The sequence below is a fragment of the Telopea speciosissima genome, chromosome 7 (assembly GCF_018873765.1).
Source record: "Telopea speciosissima isolate NSW1024214 ecotype Mountain lineage chromosome 7, Tspe_v1, whole genome shotgun sequence".
NCBI classification, from domain to species: Eukaryota; Viridiplantae; Streptophyta; class Magnoliopsida; order Proteales; family Proteaceae; genus Telopea; species Telopea speciosissima.
In genome coordinates, this window is record NC_057922.1 from 61,123,940 (window position 1) to 61,136,077 (window position 12,138).

Genomic DNA, 12,138 nt, shown 5'->3' on the forward strand with positions numbered 1-12,138 from the left:
GTGACTATGAAATAATAGGTGAGGAACTACCCTATTAAATTGTCACTAGTCATTGATCTCCAATCATTATTTAAAAAAAGGCATCGCAGATTATTCCCCCCAATCCCCACCCCCGGATGCTTCAACTGCTCAACTGACGAAATCATAACAACCTCACACTCATCTCGAGAGATGCTCTTTTCTCTTTCATTATTGGTTCTTTCTGATAACTTATTTATCTCTGACATCATCACTCTCTCTCTCTATATCAAGTGATCCTACCCTACCAGAGAGATCGTTTGTTGTTCTTGTTTCATCTTCCACTATAAATTGATCTCTTTTTGTCATCTTTCAGTTGCGGATCAAATCGTGAATCCTACTACATCTCTCTTCTAAATTTTTAGAAATCATCTTTAAACTCTCCAATCTCACTATCAGAAGAAAGAGTTTCAGAAAGCCACCATGGATCCATCACCTAAGAGCTTCCCAATCCTCTCCTATGTCATGTCCCGCATCACCTCTGCAAACACGGATCCCTTATCCGGCACCGGCACCGGCACTGATTCCGATTTCGTCCACATAGACATCGAGCAACCACCGCTGCCGTTGATGGAGCAGATGCCTGCTCTGAAGGACCCAGAGCTACTGGCAGCCATGACCAAGGCCGTCTCTGAGGTCGCCCAGACCCGATCGGTTCTCCAGTCCCTTGGCGAATCCCCCGACCACGAGGCTGTCGACCTTGCCAAGGCTAAGATCTCCGAAATTGAGTCCAATCTCTCCAAGCAACTTGAAGAGATCGTGATTGCTCCTCGCCCCGAGAGTGTAGATCGCCTGGATTGGAGGGCTCAACTGGCGAAGAAGGAGGACCAAGCTCGACAGGTCGCCGAGAAGGAGAAGGAAGGTTACAAGGCCGTGGTGCGGTTGTATGAGATGCATGAGGCCTACGAGAAGCTCTTGAGGGATGCGGAGGACAAGTTGGTCAATATATATCGTTCTGCCACTCTCGAAACTGAGGATGGAGAGGAGGATGTTACATTGCCGGTTGATGAAGAGGTGAATGAGGAAGTTGTTAGCATCTTGCAAGAGGCGTCAGGGAAGGAATTGGATAGGATTGATCTTAAGGGGCGTCAATTGAGGTTTCTTCCTGAGGAGTTTGGAAAAATTCGGGGCTTGGTCGCTCTCAACCTTTCTAGCAATCAATTTGAGGTTAGCATCTTCTTCTTCTTCTTCTTCTTCTCTCTCTCTCACGTCAAAACTGAACCATCCCTATTGATGATTCTAAGTCTTCAAGGGACGAAGGATTAATTACATTAAGCGGATATGGATACTGAAAGTTTCAATCCCAAGATCCTGATTCTTGCCCTGATCAATTTTGAATTCGCTGAATCTGCTTATATTTGAATTCGGGGTAATTCGTTAAGAGAATTTTATTTCTCTTGCGCTCCAGTAAAATCATTTCTGGGAAAAGATACCTCGTTAAGAGAACACTACTAGAATTTCATTTTTTACTTATTTATTTATTTATTTATTGGGTGGGAAGGGCCAAACCAAAGTGTTTGAAGGCATAAAATTGAGGATATTTGGAAATTTAAAGGCATTTACCCTCTTTATTTACTTCGTTATTTGTTTTGTAGATGTGTGTGTAAATTGCAGAAGAAAGAAAATTTTGTTCCCGTATTGGGGTTAGGCATATCCAGTAGCCAAAGTTTCCTCTTTCTTTCTATTCTCTAGAATTAATGAGTTGGTTATTGTCACTTTATTTTACCTTTTGCCTATATATATATATATAAATTTTTTTGGGATGGATAAAAGAAAAATATATAGGCAAAATCTGTAAAAGCCTATGTGTTATTTTGGGTGCGTCTGTTAACGTTACCCTTATCATACTTCATTTTATTGTAAAATAAGTACTAGAAGATACTTAGAACTCCTTGGAATGTCTGCAGTCTTTCTTGTTTTATTAGTCTGAAATAAGATCTCAAGACACAAATCAACCATAATAGGAGGCTTTGGGATTATTATCATAGATAGAGAGCAGGGGATTTATTTTCCCTTGATTGAGGGAATGTTATGAGAATCTGATCCTTTTTGTTAATTTCTTCTGAACTGAGACATGGTTATCATTGTTGTTGCTGTTGTTCTTTATTTGACTTCTACAACTTTTAGGAGACATCTCTTCTGTTTTGAGTCTCTTGACTGTTGAGCCTGTGATGATTTAAATCCCTTGGCAACAATCCTTTTTGTATTATCTTGCCAATTTCTTAGACGACTTAGCTAGTTGGGGCAAAGTAGTTCAAAGTAGCCATCTAGATTGCAATGCGGACCAATGTGCAAGATGAAGTGTCTAAAAGGCGAAGAGGAGCCAAAGTGGATGTGAGTCATGGTTGGACTAAAAAACATGATGACTGGCAATTTAACAGAAGATAGGTTCCAACTAGAACAGAGAGGCAGAATAGGATTTGTTGAATTGAAATGATCCATTATTTTCATTTCGATCTTCAACTCTTAGCAATGGGCATACCCAATGCATGAGGCTCCCGCCACTGCGGGGTCTGGGGTGGGTCATAATGTACGCAGCCTTACCCCTGCTTCACAGAAAGGCTGTTTCCTGCCTCGAACATGCAACCACTAGGTCACAATGGAGCAATCTTACCATTGCGCCGATGCCCGAAGTGATGGCTATTGCATGTGTCATAGAGCATTGAGGAGTGGCATGGTGCAACTTGACGACTTTAGAAAGGACAAGGATGAGGCCAGAAAAAGGGTTTAAAGTAATAAGATAGGACCTTAAAGTTTACAATTTAATAAAAATATGGCATAACATAGGAGTGGAATCATACAACAGACATTCGTGTACCATACCCAAGTAGTCTGGAAAAAGGCTTTGTTGGTTTGAGAAGATTGCATTATTTCTAGGGTGACCCTTTATTGCATTATTTTTGGTTTTGGTCCTAAACTGACTGCTGGAAAAGTCTAACATGCTTATTATTGAAATCATTTTTTGATTTCCAGCCAATGGGTAGGGGAATCTTTTCTCCCCATTCTTCAAGAGACATCTTATTGCCTATAGTTGCTAGATCCTTACTTTTATCCAAAGCATCAACATTGGAGATAATACAACCATGGATCAAGAACTCGGTCGAAACCACCAAGATATCTCGGTTTCGCAGGTTTCCGAGATGAGTTGGAGGTGGATTTTTAAAAGTGCAGGGTTTTGACAAGTTTCGACCATGTTTCGGTCGAAACATGGTTAAACCACCTTGAACCAGGCCTATATAATACCTCATCTCGACCGAGAAAGGCATATCTCGACTTGGTTTTGACAGAAACCCCTCCAACTAGGTAGTTTCGACAGAAACCCCTCCAACCAAGGTTTCCCCATGTATGGGAGAAAGTACCAGGTTTCGACCAAAACTCAGTTTCAGCCAGGTTGAAACTCGAGTTCTTGATCCTTGAATACGACACAGTGTATGCATACGACATCTGTGTTTATCCTCCATATCTGCAGTTCAGTTTATTTGAATTTTTGGGATTGGATACGTGCCATTATTTGGCCATCCACCCAATGTGAACTGTAGGCTGTTTGTCTTGCTACTCCAAGCCTTTTAATCAGCCAAATTGGAGTAAAAAAAAATGAGTCACATTGTAGGCTTTAATGACAGTATTACTTTTGGAGTTCTGAATGCCAAATGCAAGTACAGAGTTCATATTTTCTGCTAAATGTGTCATTTTTTTTTTTTTTTTTTTGAGAAATAGTGAATGCATTTAAATTATCTACTTGCTTGTATATTTGGAAATTGTTTATAGTTGTGATGTAGACTATGTTTGTCTACTCTGCCCAACTGGCGTATTCATATTAGCTGCACTTCCTGTATAAGATTTAATGCTGAGAGAGGTCTGACTAATTGGCATGAACATTCATCCAACACATTTGTACCTGCAAACAAAGTTCATAGCAATGGTTGCTCTTGGAGAAGAATGGATATGATTTTAGCATGGTAGTGAAATTTTGAAAAGTCTTCCAAAGCCTCTTGTGGACAAGGAGTGCTTTGCTTTTCCGTGAGTAAGAGGAGTATCATTCTAGTAACCCCCCTCCCAACCCATCCAAAAAAAAAGTGGAGTTTCATTCTTTAATAGTCCCCGTATTTGCTTGTGATATATATATATATATATATATTTAAACGCGGGAGCCTTGTGCACTGGGTACGGCCTTTTTTTATATATATATTTAAGGTTTCACTATTACTTTGAAGAAATGGCTGGTTTTTTAGTCCAGGTTTAGCGGCTTTTGAAAGAAGCAATTCGTAGATGCTCTCTCTCTCTCTCTCTCTCTCTCTGCTTGATGGCTGATGCAGGAAAATCACATAAATGGGCTCATCTTGGTGGAAATAAGCCTTGGGTTGGGTTCTATACATGTTGGGCCTCTCTCTCTCTCTGCTTGATGGCTGATGCAGGAAAATCGCATAAATGGGCTCATCTTGGTGGAAATAAGCCTTGGGTTGGGTTGACTTGGGTTCTATACATGTTCGGCCTTTGTTCCCATGGATTGTCATTGTAACATGCCACTTTAATGGTAAATGGGCCTAAACTAAGGGTAGGAGCTAGGAATTCGAGATTAGTTTACCAAAATTTGTAGGGTTATTGAGTAATTTTTTATATTAAAAAAGTTAGCTATGTCAAGTCCTAGAATCATTAGGAATTAGAGTTCAGATATAATTCTAAGTCTATGTCCACTGTTTTAGAGTCTTTGTTGGAATAGGAGTGTCATATAATCGTCTGTTTTGGCTATTCCAAATAGAAACTTGAATTTCAAGTTATTGTAGGAGTATTAAAGTGTCAGTTTATGAATTCTATATATAGATGTAATGGTGTATGGCCTAACCTACAAATTTATGAGTCAATATTTTTTAAGCTTTCTTCACATTTGGTTGTGGGGATTCATGGTGTGTTTTTTGATGGATTTCCAGCAGTTATGCAGTGGACTCCTTTGTAGAAGAGTGGATTCTCTTCACGGGTTAAGTGGATTTCTGCCCTATTAATCCTTTATCTGGTAATTATGTTATCTACAATTTTCAGGTTAGATCTCATCATTCTAGCATAGCCTGTGGCACCCTGTTTTTCATCTAATTTTCTGGTTGCATTCTTCTTCAATATCTTTGGGGTTACTGATCAGATTTAACTCAAATTTGGCATATTTGTGTTTGATTATCTGATCTATTGATTTTTGTTTCAAGTACTGAAGTTTATTAATCTATATCCAAGTTCTAGTTCCGCTACTCTGTTCTCCTAGTAGCACTAGGAGTTGTGTAGATAGGTTCTTGGGTCTCAAGTCTACCCGCAAGAACCTAAACCAAAAAGGAGGCCAGATTCATAATGGACCAGGTTCATAGACCAAGTAATGGTCTCGCTCGTGGGAGCCTGAATTAGTTTTTAGTTTGTCTTATTTTAATTCCATTTTAAGTTAGGATTCAGTTATTAGTTAATAGCTTGGTATACAAGCTAAGAGACTTCTAGATTCATTTGTTTGTCCTAATTTAGTTAATGAGTGGTAATAGCTAATAGGGTTTTAATTTTCCAAATTCAGATTAGGACTTTAATTCAGTTTTTTATAAAAGCATTGTAAGGGCCATTGGCCAGAGACACAATTTGATTATGTGAATGAGAGTGATTTGCCTTTGGTCTGAAATCTGTGAGAAGCAGTGTGGGTAAGATACCCTTAACCTGAGAGAGGTAACCTATCCTTCTTCCTAATCTTCTCTATTTCTTCCAATCGAACACTGTGTGATACCTGCTGCAACTCCAAGGCGCAAGCGAGTGTTGAATTCTGCTTTTGCAATGTGTAATCAATCATCAAAGGGAGTGCTCAGTATCCTCTGCTGAAGTTTCTGCTGGGTGATCACTAAAACAGCCCTTGCAGGTTTGTGTTTTGAAGAGAAATTTATGCAACCCTAAAAGGTTTCAATCTCCCCAACCTTCAGCATTTTGCTGATCAAAGTTTGAGGGTCAAATCTTCAGCAAAGGAGGGTAGTTCGATTGAAGTTTGAAGCTGGTCAGAGTTCTGGTTTGTCTAATTCCAGAAATTTCCCAATTCTGAATCCTAACATCAAGAAGTTCAATATCTCAATATTGTTTAATTGGTTTGATCTGGAATTTCTAGGGTATAATCCCCTATTTAGGCCTTCACTCGATAGCCATATCAAGGTGCTATCCAAGCACCTTAAGTTCTGTTCTTGAATTCTGATAACAAACCCTAGTTTTCACCCCCTTCGATATATTGGTTCTGACCTATGGATGTGTTTGCTGTAACTGAACATTGAGCCAGGCCAGAGTTATAATGCACTGTTGGAAGTCAAAAGGGGTTGCCTCTTGTGTGATCTAATTGCTGATATACTGTTTGGTCAGACAGTTTTGGGTGATTTTTATAAGCTGTTGGACTATCATATTGGGATACTGTTGTGAGACTAGGTCCAGTAGGTTATTGTAGATCTGGTTTTGCATAATGTCTGCACAGACCATATTAGACATATATTTCCTGAATGGTCCTGCAGAGTTATAGTGCCAGCCAAACTGAACACTCGACCAGTTTATCTGTTTCTTCTGTTTACTGTTACAAAATTTCTCCTTTAATTGTTATTTCTACTTTGTTCTGGTGATCTTGAGTTTCTGCAAATCTGGTTCTAGTTTGGGACTGGTTTTTGCATTATGTATTGCTTCCCCTCCCTCTCCCTCTCTCCAGGAAGAAGGCGGGGAGGAAATGATACTATCTTACTGAAACATTAAAGCTATTCTCTATGTTCTGTAGATGTCAATTTCCAAAAATACTCTGTTCTTTTAGACTTTGAGACGACATGTTGGTTTCTAGTTTGAGAAAGAAAACACAGTGGGGGGAAGATACTATCTTATTGAACATTAAAGCTACTCCTTGTTGTGAAGATGTAAAATTTTCAAATTGCTAATAGTTCTTTTGGCCTTTGAGATGATCTGTTGGTCTTTGGTTTGAAAGTTGAATAGTGACAGATTGCCCTTGCTTTCTTGGAGGATTCTTTTTTTGGTGTCTACCCTACATAAAGTGAAGGTTTTATAAATCATTCGTATTTTTAGTTAGCTGTTTATTATCCAGTAATATCTTTCCAAAGGCCAATGCAAAACTTTGAAGGTTGACATCCTGCAGATATTTATGTATATGGTGAGGCTTCACTGCCTAGAGGTTTTGTATTTTATTGCTGAATGAATAGATTTACTGTCTCAGTCTGGGATTAGCATTTCAGACGCCTTGTTTTTTCCTGATTATCTGGGTTATGTATCTGAGCGAACAGATCATTCCTGATTCAATTGGTGGACTAGACAATCTGGAGGAGCTAAATCTTTCAAACAACCTTTTGGTGTCACTGCCAGATTCCATTGGATTGTTAAATAAGCTGAAAATCCTTAATGTGTCAGCAAATAAGCTTACAGCCCTACCTGATAGCATCTCCCATTGCGGGTAATTCATCACTTCCTAGTTTGTTTAGTCTCTCCAAACTGTATTATCAGAAACTTGTGGTGGAAATTGTTATTTGTGTGATATGGTGCAGATCATTGGTGGAGCTGGATGCAAGCTTCAATTCTCTGACATACTTGCCCACGAATATTGGGTATGAACTGGTGAATCTGCAAAGGCTTTCAATCCATCTCAATAAGATCCGTTCTGTTCCAACTTCTATTTGTGAGATGAAGTCTTTGTGCCAACTTGATGTCCACTTCAATGAACTCCATGGTCTGCCTCAAGCCATTGGGAAATTGACTAGTCTTGAGGTTCTGAATCTAAGCAACAACTTCAGTGACCTGACAGAACTTCCTGAGACATTTGGTGATCTGATAAATCTCAGGGAACTTGATCTCAGCAACAACCAAATCCATGCTCTTCCGGATACGTTTGGTCAGTTGGCCAAGTTAACTAAGCTCAACTTGGAGCTGAATCCACTGGTCCTTCCACCGATGGAAGTAGTGAATAAAGGAGTTGACGCTGTCAAGGTGTTTATGGCGAAGAGGAAGCTTGACATGCTATTAGAGGAAGAACAAAGGAGTGCAGAAGAAGCAAACAACGAAGGGCAGAATGGGTGGTTGACTCGCAGTACCTCATGGTTGAATAACTTTGTTACTGGATATTTTGTAGGTGGTACAGGCTCACCAAGAGACGCATATCTGGACCAGCAATTATGATTTCATAAACGTCTGACTTCTTTCGCCTTGTATTTTTCGTGGTATGTACAGGCTTCACTATGAGATGTCCTTGGTTTGTGTAAAAAACTTGCTCATTGCTTGATCTACTGGAACTCCCTGAGCAAGCACTGGTTCTAACAGTTTTGCTGCATTTTCTTTTGTTTCGAGGTTATCAAACATCTTTGAAATGTTCATAAATTTTATGCCAAAATAAATGGCAAGAAGTTTTCCTGCATGTTTCTCGAGTTACAACAATCTATCCATTTATTTGACCACTGGATCTATTAAATTAGTGGTCAAATAAATCGTCAGTTGTTACAACTTCATTTTATCCATGTATGCTTAGAGAGAGAGCGGAATATGTAAAAATCATAAAATTCAACCAAACAATAGGGCTATAAGTCCCTCCTATAACTAATCATTGGGATTTGATCGACCAGAAGAGAGTGAAATCCATGAAGAACAAAGAGATAAGATAGCAAGCGCCAAGCGGGGTTTAAAGAATCGGGATTGGAACGACTGATTCGGATCAGAATCGGCCATAAACCGTTTTAACTTTTAAAGGTTAAGACAGAATCTGGCTGATGTCTAATCAATTCCGGAGTCAATTCTCCTAAGCAATGTGTTTGTTAAGCGTGCGATTAGTATTCTCTAATTTCAGCATTCTAGAATAGAAAAGAATCATTTTTTCATGGGTTATCGTTTGTAATTTCTATGGAGGAAGGTTTGGTATGAAGTCAAGGTACAATTTTGCACCAATGAGAGGGATAGGTGGTGACGTGGTGTATCGTCCAATAGGAGTGGGTATTTAACAAGGAGAGAGTACAAGAATTTGCACATTGGTGTTGTGTCGATTTTTTTCCTTTTTTTATTTTAGGGAGAACGAACGACATCCAGTCGTGTCAGATACGCCGTTTGCGAAATGACCATTGCACCCTTGGTTATTTTCAGGGTTTCTGGGATTGTGACGAACATTTCACACGCCCCTGTATCAGGATGCAAGGGCTACCTGGGCTACTTGACCGGGTGGCGTTCTCTTTCCCTTTATTTTATTTGAAGTTTCAAGTCAGGTGGTTCTAGCAATGTAAGCCTTGCCCTTGTCTCATTGTGTCTCACCACCTGGTTCTTAATATTGGATTGGATCGGTCAAAATTGTCCAGATTGGATCGGTATCGGCCTAGACCAATCATGCCTAGTATTAGTGGATCATTCCCTGGATCAGTCAACTTGGTTAGATCACCCAAATCTCGGGATTGGATTGGTCGATATCGGTCATTACAATTCTAAAATGGTTCGTAATCTTGAGATCGGATCGGTCGATTTGCCCAGATCGGATCTGGTATCAGCCGTGATTTTTTTATTTACATTTGATTTTCATACTTTTTAAATATTTTATACGAAATACTAACCAATACGAGAACTGATCCAGCAAAATCGTTTTTTTAACTCATTTTTTACCAATTTTGATCGAATTCGGATTGGTATTGATCGATACCGATCCCAGTAGTACGAACCATGCTTCCCACAGATGTTAGTGAGAGTACTTTTTTAGTTTTCCTCTGGTACTGGAGTATTTTTTTTAATGGTGTGTTTAGTATGCATTCTTGGTGGCTCTAGATTCTAGAACGCTTCCTTAAGTGAGAAAAATAGAAAAGAATCAGATTTTAGTTGATTGAGTTTTGTTATTTGGGGGATTCTAAATGATTCTACCATCGAAATTCTGTTTTTTTTTTTTTTTTTGGGTAGAATTCTACCATCGTATTCCAGTTGCTTGTTTATGTAGGTACACTAGGATTATGAACTATAGCATTGATTTCAATGTTTGGAGCATAATCAAATCATTTCTTGTGGAAGAAGCATGCTGCCATTGCTAGTTTCCTGCTGTTTCACTGTTGTCCATGTTCCTTCTCCATAGTCAGATCTCATCTCTAGAGAGAAGAGTTGATAGTGCACCTGGCGAGTCACTCTCCATCGGATCAGGATCTTCTCCATGGAGCTCAGCGCCCAGGGCGTGCCTAGGGGGCATCCAGCGGTTGAGCTGTGCCGCACATATCTCAGTGCATGCCTAGGGATGTGTGTGGCACAACCCAACGGCTGGTAGCACCCTGGGCGTGATGGGTTCCCTGGAGACGAGCTAAATTGCTCTCCATCATGGTTACTAGACTCGTCTTTCGAAAAAACTTGGTGACTTTGTAAACCCGGTTAAGGCGAGTCATGTATTTAAAAAAGTAAATGCATATAAATTAATAAAAAAATTAATAAAAATGTAGTAAATAAGACTCGGTATGTAGTAAATGCATATAAATTAATAAAAAATCAAAAAAATGGAAAATCAGAAGAAAAAAAAAATCAAGGAATCACCTATCAAATATAGTTGGAAAATCGGATTTGACTAGGGTGAGTCGCCCGAGTCGAGTCAAAATTTTGGAAAACCTTGTCAAGAGTCGTGTAGACTAGGTTAGGGGTAAAAAATGATGAGGGACTAGGTCATAATCATCCGAGCCAAATAAGACTCGGTATTTTTACTTGAATCATGACAAACTTGACGAGTTTAGTCATTTTTTGAAAAAAAATCCATGGAACAAGTTCACTTAGAAAGTGAGTTGAGTAAAATACTAAATATGTATTCTAACGCAGTAAGAAACCCTCAACTCTTCGACTCCCTTCTCTTGTTCAATGGTATAAACTCAAAATGCATTGATATATGATTCCTTGTTTTATCTGGTTTTTTCCCATAATTTTTTTAGTTGTCTGAATGGTTCTTTTTGATTGTTCGTTAGTCTGAGGGAGAAATGCAGTGCTGAACTTTAGTTGAGTGCCCAAGGCTCCATGTAATGTTCACCAAAATCGTGATGTGAACCTCGGATCTCGATCTAACACGATAGAAACTAGTACTCCATGTAGCTTCACTATCCCATCGATGTATAACTGAGCAAGCTTCTCTAAGGAATAAGTCATGCGAACCGCTAAGAAATGAGCTGTCTTGGTCAAAAAGTCCACAATAACCCAAACAATATCATGACTCTTAGACGTTCTAGGTATTGATGTCACAAATCCATGGTCACGTGCTCCCATTTCCACTCTGGGATTCGCAATGGCTGCAATAGTCCTGAAGGCCTCTGATGCTCGGCCTTGACCTGCTGACAAATCAGACACCTCTTAACATACTGTGCCACTTCCCTCTTCATGTTCTTCCACCAGTAGACCTCTCTCAAGTCTATGTACATTTTGGTCCCACCTGGGTGTACTGTATAGGGTGAGTTGTGCAACTCACTTAGGATAATCTGTTTCAATTTGGTATTGTCCGACACACACAACCTACTTCGGAATCTCAGAGTTCCATTGGTAGAAACACTAAAGTTTGGCCTCTTGCCCTCCTCTACTCCCTTTCGGATCTTCTCTAATAATACATCACCTCCTTGCTCGGACTTTATCCTATCGATTAATGTTGGTTGTACTAGCTGCCATCAACGCTGTGGTATCTCTGACAACCACCTCTAGGTCAAGCTTCCTCATATCCTCCATTAGATGTGGCTGATTGGTCAAAAGTGTTGTTGAAAACCCTTGGGATTTCCAACTCAATGCATCAGCTACCACATTTGTGGTACAGTCAATCGTTCATAATAGGGGCTATTCTCCACGGAGTAGCATTCAAAGATCTGTTCAGTAAGTGAAAAATTCAAAGATTATCACTCTCGATGATCACTTTCTTGAAATTTAGAGAAATTGCAATGAGCATAGCAGACTTAGCCGCGAGTGCTTCAGCAACCAGAGCGTAACTCTAGCCGACTCCATAAGCAAAGCCAAGGATGAATGAAGAATCCGAGTTGCGATACATACCTCCGATTCCACATCTACCGATCTTTGACGTCAGAGAAAAAGTGAGCATACCGCCACCATCAAAGTGAGAGAGAGAGAGAGAGAGAAAGAGAATATTGCCATAACATAGAATTCATC

General features: G+C 39.6%; 1 protein-coding gene across 2 annotated transcripts; it reads left to right on the plus strand.

The window, feature by feature from the left end:
* The first annotated feature begins 399 nt into the window (after positions 1 to 399).
* Positions 400 to 8,416, plus strand: LOC122669280 (plant intracellular Ras-group-related LRR protein 9-like). Of its 2 annotated transcripts, none has more exons than XM_043866014.1 (3): positions 400 to 1,188; positions 7,299 to 7,462; positions 7,554 to 8,416. In XM_043866014.1, exons 1-3 carry the CDS (start codon positions 442 to 444, stop codon positions 8,179 to 8,181), a joined length of 1,539 nt encoding a protein of 512 aa, XP_043721949.1. In that variant the 5' UTR covers positions 400 to 441; the 3' UTR covers positions 8,182 to 8,416. The 2 variants fall into 2 exon arrangements, with proteins under 2 accessions (XP_043721949.1, XP_043721948.1); XM_043866013.1 differs by having other exon boundaries at positions 400 to 1,185; positions 7,296 to 7,462.
* The last annotated feature ends 3,722 nt before the right edge of the window (positions 8,417 to 12,138 follow it).

Bases quoted from the DNA above. Each gene is read 5' to 3' on its own strand.
- LOC122669280 (XM_043866014.1), top strand. From the start codon at position 442: ATGGATCCATCACCTAAGAGCTTCCCAATCCTCTCCTATGTCATGTCC. The intron at 1,189-7,298 runs AGCATCTTCTTC...AGCGAACAGATC, and splicing joins CTAGCAATCAATTTGAGGTT to ATTCCTGATTCAATTGGTGG. The intron at 7,463-7,553 runs GTAATTCATCAC...GATATGGTGCAG, and splicing joins GATAGCATCTCCCATTGCGG to ATCATTGGTGGAGCTGGATG.